Genomic DNA, 23802 nt, shown 5'->3' on the forward strand with positions numbered 1-23802 from the left:
ATTAGAGTAAGGGATATGTGTACAAAGTTTGGCTGAAATCAGCTTGGTGGTTTTGTAGGAGATGTGGGGCGGGGGATACAAAACTCTCTTTCTCTCTCTCTCTCTCTCTCTCTCTCTTTCTCTCTCTCTCTCTCTCTCTCTCTCTCTCTCATTTAATACGTCTGGATTCTAGTTGGAATTTCGGATATACAGTGGTCAAATCCAACACTACTAAGTGGTCCTGGCTGAAATTTCCCAAGGAACACTGAAGGATATTCAGAGGGGTAAGGAAGGAGCAGTATTCATTTACTGTCCAGCTTCCACAAATATTTTATGTGGGTACATTTAAAAATTAATTTAAGTCAAGATAGTAAATGAATGGTTTACATTGATAAAGTCTTAATCATAACCTCTAAGATTATAAGTGGTATTTTTCTTAACAGCTCTGTGTATGTGAACAAAATGCATATATTTCTTCATCTTCTGGCAATTAATTTCATACTGGACAACATTGCAACACTGGCTCACACATCACCAGTCCGTATACAAAGCTTACCAACTCTCTGCACATCTTCTTTCAATTTAACAATTTAGAAGAATAATGCATGACAACAGGGATTTAATATTTTATTGTTACTTGATCATCGCTAAATGTGATCTGCATCTTATTCTTTGGAAATACACTCATTGGTCTAGTAGTAGTGGTGGTTCATACAGAAAAACACACAGTGTATTCTTTGATAAAAATAACTTTGTGACTGATGTTTCAGTGAGTCACTAACCATCATATTCTTCCTCATGTGCCATATGCTTGCTGTGTTGCCTGTTTTGTAGGTACGCATAGAGAATTAACTAATGTGGCTGGCAACACTGGTTCCCTCCACTAGAGTCTGTCATTTACAATGTTATTTTAATTGGAGTATAAGTATAATGCACAGTAAGTCAAAACAGCTAAATTCCTCACTTGGCTTAGATTCCCTTATCACACACATAACTAATAAAGGCATTCAGTCTTAAAGTGAATTGAGGTTCCCAGGTGTCCTTTGGCAGAGTTCTGATTACAAACCTGGTGTGTGGGCTCTCAATTTGGGACATTGCTGTAACTTGTACAACTACATCTACATAGATATGGTGTTTGGCAGAGGGTACCCGTACCACTAATAGTCATTTCCTTTCCTTTTCCACTCCCAAGCAAAGCGAGGGGAAAATGACTGTCTGTATGTGTCCGTATCTCTGATTTCTCATACCTTATCTTCGTGGTCCTTAGTCACACACTATATGTTGACATCAATAGAACTGAGTGGGAGTCACTTTCAAAAGTCTGTTCTCTAAATTCTATCGACAGTGTTTCTCGAGAAGAATCGTCACCTTCCCACCAGGGATTCCCATTTAAGTTCCTGAAGCATCTCCATAACACTTAAGTGTTTTTCGAACCTATGGGTAACAAATCTAGCAGCCCGCATCTCAATTGATTCTATGTCTTCCTTCAATCCAAACTGGTACGGATCCCAAACACTCAAACAGTGCTCAAGAATAGGTCACACTAGTGTCCTATATGCAGTCTCTGTGGTCTTCTTTACAGGTGAACCACTCTTTCCTAAAATTATCCCAATAAACTTAAGTTGACCGTTTGCTTTCCCTACCATAGTTCTCACATGGTCATTCCATTCATATCACTTTGCAGTGTTACACCCACATATTTAAACAACTTGACTGTGTCAAACAGGATGCCAGTAATACTGTATCTGAATATTATAGGTTTGTTCTTCCTACTTATCTGCATTAACTTACGTTTTTTCACATTTAGAGCTAGCTACCATTCATCACACCAACTGGAAATTTTGTCTTAAGTCATCTTGTATCTCCCTACAGTCACTCAACTTTGACACCTAGCCATACACCACAGCATCATCAGCGAATAATCACAGATTGCTACCTATCCTGTCCACCAAATCATTTATGGTATATAGAGAACAGCAGCAGCCCTGTCACACTTCCTTGGGGCACTCCCTTGTCTCTTACACACACTCACCATCGAGGACACCATTCTGGGTTCTATTACTTAAGAAGTCTTCAAGCCTCTTGCATATCTGTGAACTTATTCCATATGCTCGTACCTTCAGTAACAGCCTGCAATGGGGCACCATCAAATACTTTCTGGAACTCTAGAAATATGGAATCTGCCTGTTGCCCTTCATGCATAGTTCACAGTATATCATGTGAGAAAAGGGCAGGCTAGGTTTCACATGCACAATCTTTCTAAAATCGTGCTGATTTGTGGACATAAGCTTCTGAGTCTCAAGAGGGTTTCATACATTTAAACTGTGAATATGTTCAAGGATTCTGCAGCAAATCGAAGTTCGGGATATTTGTCTGTAATTTTGCGGGTTGGTTCTTTTACCCTTCTTATATACTGGAGTCCACTGTGCTTTTTCCCAGTCACTTGGGACCTGTGCTGGGTCAGAGATTGATGATAAACGCAGGCTAGGCAAGGAGCCAATGGTGAAGAGCGCTCTTTGTAAAACCAAACTGGAATTCCATCTTGATCTGGTGATTGATTTGCTTTCAAATCTTTCAGGTGTTTCTCCACACCAGGGATGCTTATTACTGTGTCATTTATATGGGAGTCTGGCCAATGGTTAAATAACAGTATGTTTGCATGATTTCGTGAGTGTGAAATTTAAAATTGTGTTTTTATTTTGCTATCTTGAACTGCCACATCAGACTGGTCAATAAGGGATTGAATGGAAGCCTTAGATCCCCTTAGTGACTTTCATAGGACCAAAATATTCTCGGAATCTCTGCCACATCTTTTGCTAAGGTGTGATGGGGGTGGTAGTTGTATCTTTGCGCACAAATCTTTTCACAGATGCTTGAATCTGTACTAACTTCTGCTTGTCATCATTTGTGCCTTCTCTTTTGAGTGCAAAAACCTCTGCATCTTCCACATTTTACTATTAAACCATGGTGGATACATTCCACCCTTTATCCTCTTACAAGGCACATAACTTTTCACACTGTGATTTACAATCTGCTGCAACTTTGGCCATAATTCCTCTACATCCATCTTACTAGAACTAAGTGGTGTCAGTTCACTGTCTAAGTGAGATGCTAACAACTGCTTATCTGCTCTATCTAGCAGAAATACTCTCCTAGCCTTCTTGACTGATTTATTAACTTTCGTAACCATAATGAGATTTTTCACTCTGCAGCGGAGTGTGCGCTGATATGAAACTTCCTGGCAGATTAAAACTGTGTGCCCGACCGAGACTCGAACTCGGGACCTTTGCCTTTCGCGGGCAAGTGCTCTACCAACTGAGCTACCGAAGCACGACTCACGTCCGGTACTCACCGCTTTACTTCTGCCAGTATCCGTCTCCTACCTTCCAAACTTTACAGAAGCTCTTCTGCGAAACTTGCAGAACTAGCACTCCTGAAAGAAAGGATACTGCGGAGACATGGCTTAGCCACAGCCTGGGGGATGTTTCGTAACCATAGTTGCTGTAATGACGTCATGATCACTAATCCCAGTTTCTATACCGACATTGTCAATAAAGTCTGGCTGCTTTGTAGCTACAAGTTCTAAGACATTTTCATTATGTGTTGGCTGCTGAGCTATCTGCTAAAGACAGTTTCCAGAAAACATGTTAAAAAATATTTTGTATGACCGTCTGTCTGTAACACCCCCCCCCCCTCCTCCTCCTCCTCCTCAAAGGTGGCCAAGGATTTAGGCCACTTCCAATAATACACTAAAGCAAATATCTAACGTCCAGATAAGCAGCAATATGTGTACAAAACTGTGCTGAGATGTGTCATAAACTAAGATCCATAAGAGTCTGAGACAAGTTATGTGATTGAGCCGATGCTCCACCAAGGCCTGATCCCTAGGTTACAGTTATGAGTTCCATGCTTTCAGTAAGCATTTCATGGCCTTACAGTGACTATCAAGAACATTTGAACTTTCTTTGTTAAAGATTTTTGTATGCCTATGTCAGCTGGATCCACTAGAGAAGAGATTGAGTGTCTATAGACATACGTGTGCTAGATACCATGTGTCAATTCTGCAGGTGTGAGTCTCATAAAACAACCTAAAAATAAGATTTACTATGTTGTTTGAAGACTTCAGTGTAAAATACCCGACACTGAATTCTGTTGAAACGCGTGATAACAAGCATGTTTTTAGACTCCTAGAGGCCCAGTAATTAAGTTGCAAATAAAAAATAAAACTTAAAATTATAGTAATGTACTTTTCTATGTAGGAGATATTGTTTTTGTTAAAATCATAAGTGTGTACAATAAATGTAAAGCACTTGTTTCTATTGCAAATGAGACACATTTAATAAATCTATGCAGGGGCTCCTTAAACCATCTATCAGTCTTAATATGTGGAACTGTCACCGAAAGAAATAAATAGTTTCAAATTGTTATATACCATGACTTCAAAAGTCAGTTCTTAAATGTTGCAAATCATAGGGAATTGTTTAAACAGCTTTTAGAAGCAACTAGTTACACTCACTTTTCTGAGATATGTGTTAATGGTAAAGATTTGAAACACAGCGCTTCAAATTTCAGTTTTTACAAATATAAGGGACAATCAAATGATAACAAGACTGATGGAAAAGAAGTGTCGATTAGTAAACTCTTTATTATTTAAAGAATGATACCCATTACTGTTAATTCATTTATCCTTCATGGAAAAATGTTTATGATTTGTATCCAGGTGTGCACCTCTGTGGCCATAGCAAATCTGCAGGAATGTTATTTAAAGTATGCTGCAGAAATTTCAGTGGGAAGCCCTTATACATCCTCCATTCAGTACCGGTCTCTCCCCATGTAATTTACATTCTTTTCGAACCCTAAAGAAAGCATTTGTGGTCATTGATTAGCTGTGGACAAGGAGGTGCTTACCTGAGTACAATCAAGGTTCCATAGGCAACCACAGTTACTTTTCTTATCCATGAAGGCATTCACCATCTGGTCTCTCAGTGGGTTAAATGTATTAACAGTTATGGCAATTACTTTTGAAATAATGAACAGTTCACTTACTTTTCCCCATCTGACTCATTTTCATTTCACTGTCTGTTATAACAGAAAAACAGAGTTGCTGTCAACATCGTCATTTTATGTGTAGGGATTAGGCATTTGCCTGTTCAGTCTTCGCAAAGTCTATGTCCAACACTTCCTGGGTTGACCATTTCCCACCTTGTTCTTTGGGTTGTAGGATTTTCTTGGGTAGTCTGTCATCTTTCACTCAGTTCACGTAGTGTTCCCATGTATTCTAACATTTAGTTATTTCTCTCTTAATAGAATGCACATTCAATTTATTTTGAACGTCTTCATACTTTAGTAACTCTCTTCTTGAGCAACTCTTCACTCCCTTCAAGAATCTACTCCCTGCTGCTTTTATTTTGCTGTCATCTTGGTTTTTATTCATCCAGCTCTTGTTTCCATGCAGCAGGGAGTATTGCCATAGTAACATGAATTTTAATTTTTGTTTCTTTTCAGGTATTTGTAATTAGCTATTTCTTTTACTGTTCCATAAACTGCTTGAAACTTGTACAACTTTTCATCTATATTGTTATCATAACTCGTAACTCAGCTCAGATATTGAAAAATGAGACACCGCTTCAATTACCTTGTAGTTAATTACTATTTTCATCCTCAGTAATGAAATTTTAAAGTTTTATTCTACACCTACTTGGTTTAGCCAGTGTACTGTTAACCAGCAAATAGTAATGCAGTTTATTAGTGTTTCTCTAATTTAGTTTCTGGATAATTATTTGATTGCTAATTTTTAAGGATGTTGTGAATGTAAACAGTATACAGAGTGTGTGCCCCTGGGCCTTCACAACCAGTAGAAACTACAAAAAACATCAACATAAAAAATATTACTTCTCCATTTTTTTCATAACCTAATGTAGGCATATTGATTACTTAAATTTTCTTAACTGATAGTGTATTCATTTCACAGTTTATACTGGGGGGAGGGGGATATGACAAATAACCGGTGTAAGCAAGGGATCGACCCTCAGTTATTTTAGAGAGCTTCTAAGGAAAAAAAAAAAAGGCAGCGTTGAAGAGGCAAGAATCAAGGTAATATGAAATTAAACAGTGCAGGAAGTTACACATTTCTTTACTTAATAAATACTACATATAAATGAAATTGAAAATAAAAGAATCCAAAATTCCCTACTTATTCAGTGCTAGACCTTTTAGTAATATTTTGATCAATTAATTTTCTAAAGAAAAGGCCAGGTAAAAATGTAGTAACATCAGCTTTAAACCATAAAACATGAGCACTTAAGGTGCATATGTTTTGACTGAAATGTTTTTGGAAAAAGATCGCCTGTATTTACCTTGCACATGTCAAATTTATGAAATCATTCTCAAGAATCATTTCTGAAAAAAAAGAAGAGCTATAAAAATGCAGAACTGACTATACCGACCTTGAAAAGGATTTCAATACTTCGCTCTGGCACTGATGTTAATGAATTACAAAGTGAGATTCAGCAGGGTAATTCACTAAGATGAAGTCAAATGTCGTGAATCCTCAGTTTTGTTTGAAATAGTTTGAGAGAACAGCAGTCTAGAGAGGGTTATATCTATGTTTTAGAATTAGCTTTACCTCGCTTATTGATCCATCATATCATATCATGGTATCTTACATGCAAGGTGTATGACAGAAGCTATTTATTGCTTGAAAATGTTTCTGTGAATAATTTGAATCATGACCACAAAAAGAGAATTCAAGTCATAAATTTGTTATTTCTGTACACAGTGTCTGTGAAAGCATTACTCTGTGTCCCCTTCTGAAGCCAAAGCACATTATCTGGATTACAGTATTCTTTCAAAACATTATAAATGTTAGGTCTGTCAATCACGATTGTCTCATGTGGTTTTACAAAAACAGAAAAATTATTTATAATACTTATTTCCTATTACGTGGCCTTGGCCATCCTAATTAATCTTGTGAATCAATGGCCAATGGATTCATTAGTGAGGCAGAACCATCAGACAAGAAATTATACAAGGACTGTAATAGGAATCAATCAAATCTTATAATTTATCAGTAATGCGATTGAACAGATTATCTTTAATAAAATTAGAGAATTTTAACCACTTTTGATTTGAGTAACAAGTTTTTTAATGCAGATTCTTTGCAGTGCCAGAAAATTGAAGTTTTTTCCCACAGTTTACACACATTTATTAAGACAAGAGTTGGAAATGATCCAGCTGAGTGAAGCATCAAGACCAAGTATTGCCATAAGTTTCCAGAACTTTAAAAGAAACATGTCAAGGAAATATTTTTTGAGATAAAAAAATTAATACAGCTTTTACAACAGGAGAGATTTAGTAGAGGGGCACAAAAAGTGGGTCAAGTTTAGTACTTTTTCTCGCAGAAGGATTTTTTTTTTATTGAAATGCAGGTTTTACCATTTTATTATACATACATTTCTGTATGAATTTTTTTTAAAATCTCATAATAAATTGAAAATTGTGGCTGCATCACTTGTCAAAGTATGTGCCCTGGGGCACATTCTGGTTTGCTCGAAGTGTTGTACAGTCTCCCGACTATTTCTGGAACCCATAAAAATGAAAAATTATTAAATTAGAATGAGTTAGGAGGGGGGGGGGGGGGAATCAAAGAGGTTTTGAAAAATGCCTTCATGTTTAAAAAAAATATTTAAAATTTGAATAAAGAAAAAAAGATCTCAGTATAGCCCCAATAATGTAACTATCTTTCATTTCATTAAAAAAAAAAAAAAAAAAAAAATCAAATGTATCAGTTAATCTATTGAGGTTCTAGAGCACTTTGCTTGCTGAAAAATGTTGTTTGCAGAAAAAGGTGTTTTAAAGTTTAGAGTGATAAAAAAACATGTTGTTCCAAAACTTACAGTTTGTCTGTGATCTCAGGACCATAAAGACATCCTTCTTCTTCCTCAAAAATGCTCTGTTTCTGAATTTGGTGCTATATTTTTTTCAATCCGGGTTCTTTTAACAAAATGAGACAGTCTGGAAACTTTTGCTGTTCCATCCCTATGACAATTCCCAACATATCTGTGGTCTTTAGTATATATGAATAATCTGTGTTGGATATACCTGCAGCTATATATGCTGCTGTTTCAGTAGTTTTTGTCCCACAATGAAGATGTTTTGCTACTAAATGCATGCACTGAAGCTCTCATTGTCAGTTTGGATATTGACACTTGTCATTTTGCACATTTGTGCCAGTGTTCTTTTAAGCATATCTTCATCGAACAGAAATTTGCACACTGGTCAAATATTCATTTAGCTGCTTATATTTTAGTAGTGGCTCGGCTCCTTTTAACACACTCTGACTTTCACAATCAAAAACTTCATTTGCAGACATAATCTATATAATCCAGAGATGCAAATTATGTAAAAATATCCGTTTTCTCACCAGTCTTGAACCAGAACCTCCCCTTAATAAAAGTCTGGTATAATCTACATGTTCTGCATGGTTTGTATGTCTCCTTTCTGTAATTGGAAACCCATTTCATAACGCCCTTTTGGGTGCTAATGAACGTAGCAGTTTTGCGCCCTAAAACCATTAAAAAAAATGCCCTTTTGACCACAGAAGGTTTTATGGAGGTAAAATGAAACCTGCATTCTCAAGTGCAGTGCAGAAAACCATGCTGTGTCTCAAGTCATGAATGGAATAATGCAGTTTGCTTGCACTGTTCAGTCCAACAATATGCCCCAAATGTGATCACTTCAAACACATGGACCATGTGCACATTGTTCCCTTAGGGCAAGAAGGATCATCAGTATGCGAAGTTGCTTGCCAAATTGGCTTACACCACAGTGATGTCATTTGAACATTCAATCACTACTGTGATACACACAACAATGAAACTGATTTCCCTCACATAGTAGCTGCTCGCATGCATCAAGCTGATAACCCCTACATGCAAATTATGACTTATACAGAAGATACCTCAAGGAGAACGCAATGGAACAGTGTACTGCCTATTAGGGGCAACTGGAGGGCTGTGTTGTTTCAGTATGCAACCATCTCCACCCAATCAATTTGGTTTATAGGTGTCCAATACCAAAAAGAGTGTCAAATTCTCAGGACTATCATGTCTGATGAAGTTGTGCAAGATAACATTTGAGGTGGAACACGGCGCAGCAAAGTAGAGTTCTCTTCAGGGGCAAGTGCAGGATTTGTCTGATACCTGATGTCTCAGGCATGCAGTTCTACAGGTTCAGCAAGAAGGTGAGTCAGTCATGTTTTGTGCCAGTATTGTGTATCGATTCTGGATGCATCTTGTGATTACAGGTGATGATTTGAGGACTGTGCAACATTGGGGCAGGACCCTCCAACCTACTGTCTGACCACATGATCAACAGTTCCATGGGGGGGGGGGGTTCATCTTTCAATATGATAATACATGAGCATACACATATATCTTTCTCCAGTAGGCAGGAATCAACTGAACAGAATGAACTGTTCTATCTGCTCATATGAAACCAACTGAGCCTGCTCGGGGACCAGTTAGAATTTGCAGTGCATTATCTAAGAAACCCTTCCCACACACTAGATGACCTCAGAAGTGCAGCCACTGACAAGTGGGACAGTAACTTCTCAACCACCTTTTGAACATGAAACCAAGGAGGATCCAACCATGTTACAGTGCACATGAAATTGAACATTACTTACCAGCAGGTTTGGATTGCACAGGTATTTAGTTATTGTTTTGTTTCCATTTCACAGTAAATACACATTTTAGTTTCACAAGATTTTGTACCTTCAGTCCCTGCTCCCCTTGGATCTAAGCCCCTACATGCTCACAGATATGGATGAGGTGCAAAATGTTTTTTAAACAGTTCACTTATGTCACAACCAGGAAAATGCTTTAGATGCGTGATCTTCTATAAGGCATTCTCTTATTTTGTATCGTGTGATTGTATTAGTAACACAAACGCAAATTAATATGCATGTGTGGGGGAAGAGGGGGAAGGCACATTTTTGATGACATTCATGTCAGTGTCATTCCTGCCTATGTAATTCTCACTTATTACACATTAAGTTGCAGACAGGCACAATTAAAAGACACTTACATAAAGCTTTCTGCCGCAGCCTTCATCAGCAAAAGAGAAACACACAACATTCATAAACATAAGCAAGCACATATCATGCATACATGACTGCAATCTCCAGCATCACAGGCAAGAATGCCTAAAGATGGAGCAGGGGTCCAATGTGGCAGGAATGGTGTAAATCAAATGGGAATGGTGCAGAGAAACAAACACTGATACGCAAAAATACACACAGATGTGTAAAAATACACAAAAATATGTGAAACTGTGTGAAACCATACAAAAATATGTGTGTGTGTGTTTTTTGCTGTTGTAAGCACGACCGGAATGGTTGAAGGGGGGCCGAGAACGCGCGGCAGGACCAAACGAAGAGCGGCCCACGAACAAGCAAATGAACAGAGTGGACGGACATGAAATGACAATGGATGATCAAGAGAGACCTTACGACGACAACACGCAAGAAGCAACAGGGTGACAGAGACAACCAAATGAATCCAAGACGTTCACTAGTAATGAAAACAAAGAACGGTAAATACACTGTCTGTTGTCAAGGCGATACGTCAAGATGCATGCAACGATTAGACTCAACTGGCTGAGCGAGAGGCAGGTGCTTAAATACATGACCGGGGGCACCGCTATTGGCTGCTGGGACCACTTGTTCCACTATGGAACCCTCACACTAAATGTGGGAGGAGGCACGTGCCGCCATGGCTTATGGCACGCTGGTGCAGAGACCTCTAGGGGTCTTCGACATCCATGACGCCTGGTGCTGATTTAAATTCCACAGTGCGCGGTACCAGAGTTGCGATAAGTGAAGAGAGAGGGAGGGGATGGGTTAGGTCAAGGATTAAAAGTTGGTGTGGCATGGGTAGGTGGGAAAATAAAACTATAAGTACGTCAGTGGGATCAGTAGGAATAAATATAACTATCAGAGGAAAGAATCTGGAGCATCAGGTGCTCCATCAACAATCCACATGGTCATGAAGTCCATGTTGTGTGCGGACAATAGTTGATACAGAATGGCTTGGAAGTCGATGCGGTTCGGAATGAAGTGAATAGCACAGGAAAGGAGAGAAAGAACAGACACTGAGAAGAGTAATGCAGTAGAGAAGGAAAACAAAGGAAAACATCACAGGGTTGTAGGGTAGAAGAAAAGTCATTTCGCAAAATCAAACAGTGGAAACTCTCGGTAGGAATATCGGCAATGTAGGAAAAAACAGATTGTTACTTACTGTAAAGAAGCCACGTTAAGCTGCAGACAGGCATTCTGGTGCAGGATGCTGAAGCTGGCAGTCGTGTGCACGAGGTGTGCTTGATTGTGTGCATGAATGGCATGTGTTTCTCTTTTGGTGATGAAAGCTGTGGCAGAAAGCTTTATGTAAGTGTCTTTTAAAATTGTGCCAGTCTGCAACTTAATGTGTCATTTTTATGGTAAGTAGCAATATGTTTTTTCTTACATTTTTGATATTCCTACATGGAGTTTCCATTGTTTAATTTTTACTTATTTCATGGTGTCTGATTGTATTTATTGTTCTCATACAATTTCTCCTTCCCAACCAATCAATCATCATCATATCATCACAATTTTCTATATATGTCTCTTACTTAATTTTACGATTCATCTTCATGTTTGCCATTTTACCACCTTTTTTTCTCTGTTTGAGTTATTTCTTGTCTCCATTTACCTATGCATATATACACTAACATTCATTCACTTTCAATCATTCAGATTTTTAGTTTCATCCAATTAATTTTAGTAACACTGCATATTTTCTATCCCTGATTTCTCTGTTGCATAAAGCCACTCTTCTATGGACTTCAGTAGGGGCTACCCCATTTCTAGCCATCATGCCTACAAATATCTTCTAGGAAACAAAGTGTGTAAGTCTATTAAGATCTAGTTAGTCTTTTGATGTGTTAAGCATTGTCTACTCTACTTCCTGTCTCTTTATTACTTACCACTTGTCCCTTCACTTGAGGTACTGTGTTTCCCATTTTCCCTTGTCTATCGTGCACTGTGGGGTGATGCCAATCCAAAAATCACTTTTATGCCATTTTAATATTGTGATTATTCATGAGGCGATGTATCATAAAATATGGTTTTCATTTTATTTACATAATTATGAAGGGCCATATCTGTACCACATTAAATATATATTTATAAAAAGATATAAGAAACAGGCAGTGGACATTATTTAGTTCATAGGTTAACATTCACAAGTGATCAAGATAACCTCCTGTTCTCTCAACACACATAAATTATCTGTTTAAGAGTCAACGTGGTACTCACAATAAAAATTGTATAAAAGAACCTTAATTACCTAATTTCACACAAAACACAGCTTAGGGTATTATCACAGACACAATTCTTCCATTTAAAAAAATTCTATTTACTAATGTTGCAATGTAATAATTACAGTCCACATTTATCACTTGTTCACAGTGAAACACTGAAGGTTGTCATTAACTATACAGTTGATCATTTTTATACAAGAAAGATAAGACTACATTGTCTCACAAGCATTCAGTCTTTACATTCAAGAGAAAAAATGCAAAATGTCTCAACAGCCAAACTCGATCAGTTCCACTTGCAATTGAGTGTACCAATAGCATTTTGAGCAGATGTATCAAGTGCAATGTACACAGGTACACACATCTCAACTAGTAACACACCACACGCAAAGTTTATAAGGATTATATATTTTCATTCATGACTTCATCTTGTTCTGCTTATTTGAAATTACTAATCGCAAAATAGACTATTATTCAGAACAATTCCATTTTGTAGTGAATACTGTTTGTTGCAAGCAGACAGAGGCGTCAAGCTCGTAATTGTAAACATAATGTTTACTGTTACCAGCAATAATGTAATGAATAGTTATCTACAGTTGGAAATGTACACTCACTTAAAATGTAAAAATTCAGTGTCATACAACAAACACCACAGAAATGCACCTTGATGCTATACCCCCCCCCCCAAAAAAAAAAAAAAAAAAAAAAAAAAAAAAAAAAAAAAATACATAAAAATCATCTATATGAAAACAAAAAGTAATTATTGGAAGAGGGAAAATAATTTCAGCATGACTGACTTACATTCATACAGCATAAAGCCAGTTCACTGTTATGCCTATTCCAACCTTTATCATTTACCTCTTGCACCACTGAAACGATTCCATTTTAACTCTTGTAGCTTTCACTAGAATGCCTCAATTGACATTCATATAGAAATTAAATTTTTGTATGATTTGGTTAACTACTCATATGTGGAAATTATTTAGTGGTGAAACAGCATTTTGATAATGGCTAATCTGATATCAGCCCTTGGAACTTCCATACCTTGCCATACATTAGCAAGATGTAGACTGCCATTTAGTGGCAGTAGTTACACTTTGGATGACACTTTATTCCATTTACACCACACTGGCATCCACCACTTGTGTCTCCTTTTCCCTAAAAATGAAGAAAAAGAAATAAGTAGGAAAGTTAGGATACATTACACAATTTTCGCATTTACTTCACAAATATTACAAGTTCAGTATGCTACCTTCTAAAGGATGATAGAATCATTGTGTGAAACCCATTTATTCCCCCTCTCCCTGTCCATCAATTTCTTTACTCACCTAGGACTATGCACTGTTGAAATTTAAAAAGAATCCTTTTTATATAATACGGAACAATTTTCTCGTACTGTTACCATGTAAGTTCGATGACATTCTATGCTGCTATTGCACAAGCTAAATGAACCATGAACCCATGGGAGATCGAACAGCTCTCCTTTTCTATTTATTCAAGTAATCCCCCTCAGCAGCAATCCATGCTAATGAACAAGACTTCAGTCTTCAATACCCTTGAAAGAAGCTGATATTTTCCTCTCCACAGCTAGGTCAATAATAATGTTTCATGTTAAATCATTCTATATTTATCCCTGTAGATTTTTGTTTGTTGTGACCAACTCCAGTGAAGAGCTAAAGATAAACCGAGTCAAATTTTACACAATTTATTTCTTTTGGGCATTATGTTTTGGTCTGATGCCACTTTTTAATCAAACACTGACCACTGCAATTTTTTCAGAGCTCTGTCATTAGATACATATGACCCCTGAATGGAATGTTAAAAATACTTTTTATACTGATAGATCACTACTATAATATGGTGCCAACAAACAAAGAACAAGCAAGTTCTTGAGTTTACATAAAACCATACGCAACTCACCATGTGAAGTAAACACTGCTGAATTAAGTTACATAGGAGAGGTGTCGGTATATTTTCTATGGGGAGATCTCAAGGCGTCTTTGTATTTATTTATAATCTTAGGTGTGTGTAACCATGTACTCTTCTCCATAAGTGTTCGCACGGTTCCTACCAGATATACATTGTAGCAGCACCATTCTACCAGAGTACCCAGGGTCTTGAGAGATTGAGGCTGTATTGGAAAGAGAGAACTGATTTGTCAGATGCTGAAGTAGTTATAAATGTGACAGATGAATTCAGGATGGGCAAGATGCCTGATATTAAGGTGAATTAATCATGGCTATCTTAGAGATCATGCAGGCACTGAACTTTTCTTGTTGTAATAACTAATAATAGATAGCCTGTCCACCGTGCAACAAAACAATCACAATGCTGGACTATAAAAAACACAGAGGAGCCTTATGAGTCAGAATGACCGTCTTAATTTGGAGTACAGAAATCACCCTGTGAGCATACTGTCATCCCATCTCATTCAATAGATGAACATTTAAGCAGCATGTTGGAACCTACAATTTGATTTGAGACATTGTCAACAGAATGTCATTGTTATTAGCACAGCAGTCAGCATGTCATCGATGTAAGCAGCTGTACAGTGATATAAATTGCATTATATGGAACATAGTAAAGTTTCTGCTAATAATTCGTTGCAATGTGGCTTAAATACTATGGAGAATCAGATAAAAGTATTTTTATAGAAGTGTACTATATTCAGTAACAAATGGAAAGTGTTGTTACAATATTTATGTACACACAAACATAAATTATTATCAAAATATTTGTGACTGTATCAATAAGGAACTTCAGTAACATTATGAAACTGAACTGTGCTTCTTGTATGTAAATGTGTTTACCAACAATACCAGCCAGTACTTATAAACTGTACTGTCACACATACTATTAACAGTTACCAATTGTTAAGTGCAGTGTGAGTGTATTTTTGAGTTACGGTATTCGGAAATCATCTTGCCACCTATGTAGTTAACACTTACAGTTACAATCTGCTGCTATGTGGACATGGACTTGGACGGTTGCACCTTATTATCGTTGAAAGGGGAATGGCTGACATAAATTGTGTCATGCTGTAGTTGGAAATTAGTTGAATAATTTGGAAATTCATTAAGCAATGCATGCCACTTAGCGGACAGGGTACCATTAAGGCAGGTTTTGAAGGAATTCTTGTGTGGGAAATGCTAGCACAGAGGGAAATATGACTTCTGTTAAATTTATCATTGCATCTTGCTGGAAAATGATGTTGTACATCTATTTTGTTCATCTATAGCAGTCAGGCTACCTGTATCTTCCACATCTACATCTACATCTACATGACTACTCTGCAATTCACATTTAAGTGCTTGGCAGAGGGTTCATCGAACCACAATCATACTATCTCTCTACTATTCCACTCCCAAACAACGCGCGGGAAAAACAAACACCTAAACCTTTCTGTTCGAGCTCTGATTTCTCTTATTTTATTTTGATGATCATTCCTACCTATGTAGGTTGGGCTCAACAAAATATTTTCGCATTCGGAAGAGAAAGTTGGTGACTGAAATTTCGTAAAAAGGGCTCGCCGCGACGAAAAACGTCTTTGCTGTAATGACTTCCATCCCAACTCGTGTATCATATCTGCCACACTCTCTCCCCTATTACGTGATAATACAAAACGAGCTGCCCTTTTTTGCACCCTTTCGATGTCCTCCGTCAATCCCACCTGGTAAGGATCCCACACCGCGCAGCAATATTCTAACAGAGGACGAACGAGTGTAGTGTAAGCTGTCTCTTTAGTGGACTTGTTGCATCTTCTAAGTGTCATGCCAATGAAACACAACCTTTGGCTTGCCTTCCCCACAATATTATCTATGTGGTCCTTCCAACTGAAGTTGTTCGTAATTTTAACACCCAGGTACTTAATTGAATTGACAGCCTTGAGAATTGTACTATTTATCGAGTAATCGAATTCCAACAGATTTCTTTTGAAACTCATGTGGATCATCTCACACTTTTCGTTATTTAGCGTCAACTGCCACCTGCCACACCATACAGTAATCTTTTCTAAATCGCTTTGCAACTGATACTGGTCTTCGGATGACCTTACTAGACGGTAAATTACAGCATCATCTGCGAACAATCTAAGAGAACTGCTCAGATTGTCACCCAGGTCATTTATATAGATCAGGAACAGCAGAGGTCCCAGGACGCTTCCCTGGGGAACACATGATATCACTTCAGTTTTACTCGATGATTTGCCGTCTATTACTACAAACTGCGACCTTCCTGACAGGAAATCACGAATCCAGTCGCACAACTGAGATGATACCCCATAGCTCCACAGCTTGATTAGAAGTCGCTTGTGAGGAACGGTGTCAAAAGCTTTCCGAAAATCTAGAAATACAGAATCAACTTGAGATCCCCTGTCGATAGCGGCCATTACTTCGTGCGAATAAAGAGCTAGCTGCGTTGCACAAGAGCGATGTTTTCTGAAGCCATGCTGATTACGTGTCAATAGATCGTTCCCGTCAAGGTGATTCATAATGTTTGAATACAGTATATGCTCCAAAACCCTACTGCAAACCGACGTCAGTGATATAGGTCTGTAGTTAAATGGATTACTCCTACTGCCCTTCTTAAACACTGGTGCGACCTGCGCAATTTTCCAATCTGTAGGTACAGATCTATCGGTGAGCGAGCGGTTGTATATAAGTGCTAAGTAGGGAGCTATAGTATCAGCGTAATCTGAAAGGAACCTAATCGGTATACAATCTGGACCTGAAGACTTGCCCGTATCAAGCGATTTGAGTTGCTTCGCAACCCCTAAGGTATCTACTTCTAAGAAACTCATGCTAGCAGCTGTTCGTGTTTCAAATTCTGGAATATTCCATTCGTCTTCCCTGGTGAAGGAATTTCGGAAAACTGTGTTCAATAACTCCGCTTTAGCGGCACAGTCATCGGTAACAGTACCATCGGCACTGCGCAGCGAAGGTATTGACTGCGTCTTGCCGCTTGTGTACTTTACATATGACCAGAATTTCTTCGGATTTTCTACCAAATTTCGAGACAATGTTTCGTTGTGGAACCTATTAAAGGCATCTCGCATCGAAGTCCGTGCCAAATTTCGCGCGTCTGTAAATTTTAGCCCATCTTTGGGATTTCGCATTCTTCTGAACTTCGCATGCTTTTTCCGTTGCCTCTGCAACAGCGTTCGGACCTTTTTTGTGTACCACGGGGGATCCGTTCCATCTCTTACCAATTTATGAGGTATGAATCTCTCAATTGCAAGAATATGCACTATGCCACTGCTCCTAAACTGTGTCAGAATTGTCAGAGGAACATTCTAATAATTGTGTTCTGGTATGTCATAGTGTGGGATGTCTAAGCTTGGACCCAGTTCTGACCAAATTTCATTGAACTGTAAGCATTGGATAAGCAGTAATGAATCAGGTTGTACCCACAATGCTTTAAGTGTCTCATGGAGTCATTACCATGTGATCACAGTCTCTTGTCATTTGGGTGCAGTTCTATTTCAATTGATCATGGGTGCATGGTTTATTTCCACATGTCCGTACTTTCACTTCTACTTCCAAATAGATCTGTGATCCAGAAAACTCACAAACAATTTTATCTATTAACATTTCAGTACCATTAGCAAAAAGTATTGCTTTAGCAGCCAGAGGCCAGTAGCCACAGTGTGACAATAGGTGGATCAGAATAACATACACGTAAGGAGATTGCAATACAGGGTTAGCTGAGGTCAGAAGAAAACTGCACTGCTCAGTAGTAATGACTAGCAGGTGGTCGATGTTTCCACACCACAGCAAGTCTCTTATTATGGGCAATGTGATTAGGTGCCAGGTTTTAGCGAAACAAGTACACCTTGGAGCAATATAAATGTGTGTGAATTTTGAGGCAGCAGCACTTCTTGTCAGCAGAGTCCAGCAGCAGCACCACCACAATGCCAGGGCCATACTGGACAGAAAGGCAACTAGGCCTCGTCACCAGCAACTATGTGTTCATAGCTGGGCTGCACATGCTGCCACCAGCACTATATTTCTCGAGGGACTTGGTGCGACAGCTCCACCAACCTGCCATCTGCACCTGTGGCCACTGGCACTGAGTTCCTCCCTGGAACTTAATGCCATAGTGCCAGTCGACGTCCGACTCCTACCAGGAGTATGGGGGTTGAATCCTGTTCACAGCAGCCTCCGCATGCTGACATGGTGGCCACATGCAGAGCCAAGGGGCTGTCTCTGGCACTAACACTGATGGAGCAGTAGTGCACCGCTGATGTCGCAACTGTAGCCTACACACCATCCTCGAACCAGGATGGAAGCTGCCATGGTCAACAGAGTGAAGCATGTTTTTCCTTGCCAAATCATGATGAAGCATGTACAGAGATTGATTAAAAGCCTCATTTATTGTCAGCAGTGTTTCTACAGGGCCCTCCAGCTCGTCACCACCATTACTCTATCTGAGTGCAGCTGCTCTCTTGAAATGAGAAATGATTGGTGCTCTGTCTCAAGTTCCTGGCATGTTGCAAATGATTGTTGCAGCTTCAGAAATCCTAGTGACCATCTCTACATGAGTGAAACAGATGACTGGTAGGTGGAGTCCTTCACGAAGCCCCACACAACGAGAAGTTCAGTAGTGTTAGAGAAGATTGTCTGGGAGGCCACTCGGAGCAGCTACCACACATGACCCACCTGCATCCGAACACTTCATTCAAATATTGCCTGACTGCGGGAGTGAAAAGTAGCAAACACTGCAAATAATGGTGTCCATTTAATTTGAGGGGCAGAGGGGATAGAATCACATATCCAGTCAAGTTGTTACAGGGGGATTTTCACATGCCTACTGATGATGGTTTTGGATGTGTTACATACTGCTACCCTGATGAAAAATAGCCTCATCCTTAAGCAGGATAAAGTGGGGATAATTCATGTTGCACAAAATTTTGCCTGCCTTGGATAACCTTTTACTTTCAAAACTTGGGTCTTTTGTGCATGGTAAGGATGTAAACCATTGTCCTTTGTGAGATTCCAACATGCCAGTGAGTGACACTGAGTTTCCTGTGCTGTTGCTCTGATACTGATTTAAGGCATTGTTCTGAAATGCTGGAGCACTTCTTCATCAAATTCCAGACCCCTATGTTCTTTGCCATCTTGATTTGGCTGCGTAAGGTGCAAACATTCACTTTTATCTCAAGCAGTGCTCCACAACCCTAATAGCAAACTTCTGTTGGGGAAATGTTAAGCATACCATCTTCTTACACCAACAGGACTGCATCCTGCTTCTCTATAAGCTGTGTGAATGTCAGCTAGCATGTAGTTTTGTATGTCTTCATGATAACTCCAGTGCAGTACAATATTCAGCAACAAGTGTGGTGAATCATAACAACCAAACGCAACACAGTAGAAGCGTGGTCAGACAAAACCTGAATGCTAGACACACCTAAACAAGTTCACCTATCGCACAAACTTTCTGTACACTCATCACTTATTGGCTGTTGTTTTGCAGCCACATTTCCACAACAGCGCATGTCCGACACAAGGTTAGATGGAATATTATGCTCGATTTGACATTCCCTACCTGCCCTGATCATATTATCAGACTGTTTCTCTCCACTTTCATATCCTCAGCTATGTATTTCTGGCTGGACCCTCCCATAACAAAATCACATTTTTTTTCATACTACTGTCTTAATTAAGATTTATATTAAATGTAGCAGTGATAAAACAAAATTTCATAGTTTTGTGAGAAGGAAACATTTATGTGACCACGAAACATGTTACCATGGTGACAACAGAAGACAAATGTGTGTGTGTGTGTGTGTGTGTACAAGATAGTTTCTTACCCCTGGACCCCAGCGAGGTCCTCTCGTCACCCAGCAGATCTCAGTCTTGCACATGGAACATCTCAACCAGTCACATCCCCACTTCTTCATCAAAACAACTTCACAAGTGGGACAGCTCATTGCTTCCCCACGCTCAAGCATTTCCTATTAAACAAGTGCACATAAGCATTAAATTAGTTTGAAATTATGGCTACAAAAGTATTTGAAAATTTTATCTGTCTAACAGAGACGTTCTGTGTAACATGTGGTTAAGTTATGAAGATCACTTCTTTACACTTTGGCAGACTGGTATATTTCTGACACCAACATAAAAATATAATTTAATAAATAATAAATGGTAGGAAGCTGACCTATAGTTATGAGCTTTTGTTTGTCTGTATTACCTACTGACAATAGTAGCTTACTAATCTTCATCTCTGGCATTCGGGACATTTCTTTTCAACAATCAGCTCCAAGTGTGTATAAAATTACAAAGCATTATGAATCAGTTATTTATCTCTCAATTATTTGTTAAAAAAGCTTGTAAAATGTTTATTTCTGTTATTAACTTTAGACTGACTGAAGCCTCATTTTCATTTTCAGTGTGGACTCTTCTGTTTTGCAATGTGTTTTTATTATTGTATTTTTTTTTTAAACTTACTTAATTCATGTGAACAATGAAATATACCAGTCTCATTGTATAACTCAAGCCCTGAGTTGCAGATAGGCACAACAAAAAGACTGTTACACATTATAGTTTTCAGCCAAGAAAACACATACTCATGCACGCAAGGGAGCACACCTCATACATACCAGACTTCTACCACCGTCAGATTCAGTGTTTGCTGAAGTAGGCTTTGGCTGAAAGCTTGTAACAGTCTTTACATTGTGCCTGTGTGCAACTCAATGGGTCATCTTCATGGTGAGTAGCAATCTACCCTTTTCCTACTGTAGTTGATATTTCAGCCTGCAGTTTTCATTCTTTATATAACTGAATTGATAATTAAACATGTCACATTCATTACGCTGGATGCCACTGTTACAACGTCAACAACTAGTGACAACCCATTACAACCAATTACAGTTCCTTGTTATGAACCACAAATCAGTGCATCACCCATTATATTTCACTGTCAAAAGTGTGGTTTAACTGCTTGCTCTCCTGAGCAAAATAAGAGGCTTGCATGGCATGTTCTTTTGGCAGTCAGACATTGTTCATGCAAAAAGTGAGCAATAATCTGCAACTGTTTGCTGCTGATGCTGTACTATACAGGGACATATTGTCATTGAGTGATTGTAGAAGGATACAGGATGACTTAGACATAATTTTTATTTGGTGTGATGAATGGTAACTTCCTCTAAATGTAGAAAAATGTAAGATTATGATGATGACTAGGAAACACAAACCTATAATATTTGAATGCAGTAGTAACGGTGTGCTGCTTGACATGGTAATGTCTATTAAATATCTGGGTTTAGTGTTGCAAAGCAATATGAAATGGAATGAACATGCAAAGATGGTAGTAGGGAAGGTGAAAGGTAACTGGATTATTGGGAAAACTTCGGGAAATTGTAGCTCATATATAAAGGAGATCACATATAAAACACTATATCGACCATTCATGAGCACTACTGAGGTGTATAGGATCGCCAAAAGGTCAGCTTTAAAAAAGACATTGAAGCAACTCAGAGGTGTGCTGTTAGATTTGTTACCAGATATGAATGTTATGGAGATGCATTGTGAATTCAAATTGTAATCTGTGGAGGGAAGACTTTTCATGAAGCACTACTGAGAAAATTTAGAGAAGGGGCATTTGCAGCTGAGTCCAGAACATTTTGCAGAACAATTCTACTGGTGCCAATGTACATTTTGCATTGGACCTTGAAGACAAGATAAGAGAAATCTGGGCTCATATGGAGGCATACAAACAGTCACTTTTCCTTCACTCCATTTTTGGCTGGGACAAGAAAAGAAATGACTAGTTGTGGTTTAAGATGCCCTCCACCATGTTCCATATGGTGGCTTGCAGAAATAAGTATGAGGGTGTGAATATCTTGATGACCCTCCCACAATTTCCATACCAACAGTTAGTAATGTCTGACTTTCTCTTGGCTGTTTCTGAATGCACCTATAATGAGTCCATTTCCCTTCCACTGTAGGTGAGATTTAATTGAAAATGTGGGTTTGTGTATAAAAGGTTTTATTTTGTCAGAATTCTCCAGATAATTTTTTGAGACGGCTTGCTTGTAAATGTGACATCACTCATTCTGTCTTCTTGATTTATTCACTGTGAAGAAGCCTGCTAAATGGCTCCTTTACCACCCTTATATTATAGAGTCCATTGAACTGCTGATCCAGTGTCTCAGGTACAATACATCTTTTACAAAATTTTTATTTTAATTGCTGGGGTGACTAGCAGTTAAAGTGAAACCCCACACCAGCACCTTACAGAGACCTCAAAAGTTTTTATTTTTGAGAAGGTACAAAACTTGTTGTGAGGGAAACACACATCACACAAATGTCTAAGCCAGTATCTCATGTTTGTGCTTTAGATCAACTGCAAAAAAAGATTCCTTTATTGAACTACTCCAACAGTTTCTTCTTTTATTAGCAATTTGTGTCATTGAATGTGCTATGACAAATTTACTCAAGAGTGCATCTGCTGCCACTGCCATAAAGCTTTGTTGATAAAAATGCTTAATATTTTATTTTTATAATTATTTTTTTCATAAAAGAGTGTTTCTTATTCTTTACTGATGGTATATGAACATAATATATTGCTTCTGCCGCTACAAAAACAGTGTTAGTAATTCAGAAAAACTTATCTTTCCATTATCTTCACAGCACATTTACCATACCTGATCTTTTATTATTTGTATTCAAAATAAGAGTAAATTTCACCAGTTATGAACAGGTTCATTGTAACTGTGTAAGCTTTTCCAGAATAGAAATTCATTGTGTTTTTGTTGGGTTGGCTGCTAGATCTTAAAACCAAACACATAATACATTGGAACTTCAAGTTTATGTTCTCCAATTTTATGCTTTTCATGATTCTACACCATAAATTTGTAGCCCCGGTGAAAAATCCACAAGATCAATGCTAAAAATTCTCTGATTTTACATTTTACCTTGATTCTAAGTTCTTACTCAATGTCTCACTTGACTTTGTCCTGTATTCTTCCTATTGACATGTGATGTGACTTATCTGTGCCATCCTCATCTGTGTAAATGTTGTATGGATTTCTGCTTGTGCTTTGCATGGTCCTCTGCTACTTTAAAGTTTCAGCACTTCCTCAAATTCTTCAACAACATACAATTCTTCTCACTTTCTGTATTTGGCTAACTTCTCCTGACCATATCCTGTACCAATTCATAAATTTCCCACACATCCTCAAATAGCCAGAAGAGCTTTGTCTACACTACAGATGCTCTAAAGTTCAATCTCTACACCTCTGACCTGCAGTTAAAATATTAACACATCCCACCTGCCTTGCAAAACATCCTCCTGTCTTGCATATTCTCATACCTTACTTCCACCCCAAACATATTTTTAGTTTCCTCTTTGTTCCATGCCATAAAATTGCCAGTCAAATTCCCCTCCTCTCCCTCCCACCCCCTGCCACTCACTATAACCTATCCCACCTCCCTAAATCCCAAATGAAAGTTATGACAGGTTTTC

The 23802-nt window shown here is 38.4% G+C and overlaps 1 protein-coding gene across 3 annotated transcripts in view; it reads right to left on the reverse strand.

Moving 5' to 3' along the window:
* Positions 1 to 7090: 7090 nt before the first annotated feature.
* LOC126272279 (uncharacterized) overlaps positions 7091 to 23802 on the reverse strand; it is a 424623-nt gene continuing 407911 nt past the window's right edge. For 2 of the 3 annotated variants that reach the window (XM_049975031.1, XM_049975033.1), the window contains 2 exons: positions 20144 to 20287; positions 12130 to 13494 (listed from right to left, as the gene is read on the reverse strand). In XM_049975031.1, coding sequence (XP_049830988.1) covers positions 13414 to 13494; positions 20144 to 20287 — 225 coding nt within the window. In that variant the 3' untranslated portion in view covers positions 12130 to 13413. Of the gene's footprint in view, positions 7558 to 12129; positions 13495 to 20143; positions 20288 to 23802 lie in introns of those variants that run through there. The other variant, XM_049975032.1, reaches the window with a different exon arrangement.

The sequence above is a fragment of the Schistocerca gregaria genome, chromosome 5 (assembly GCF_023897955.1).
Source record: "Schistocerca gregaria isolate iqSchGreg1 chromosome 5, iqSchGreg1.2, whole genome shotgun sequence".
Lineage (NCBI taxonomy): Eukaryota > Metazoa > Arthropoda > Insecta > Orthoptera > Acrididae > Schistocerca > Schistocerca gregaria.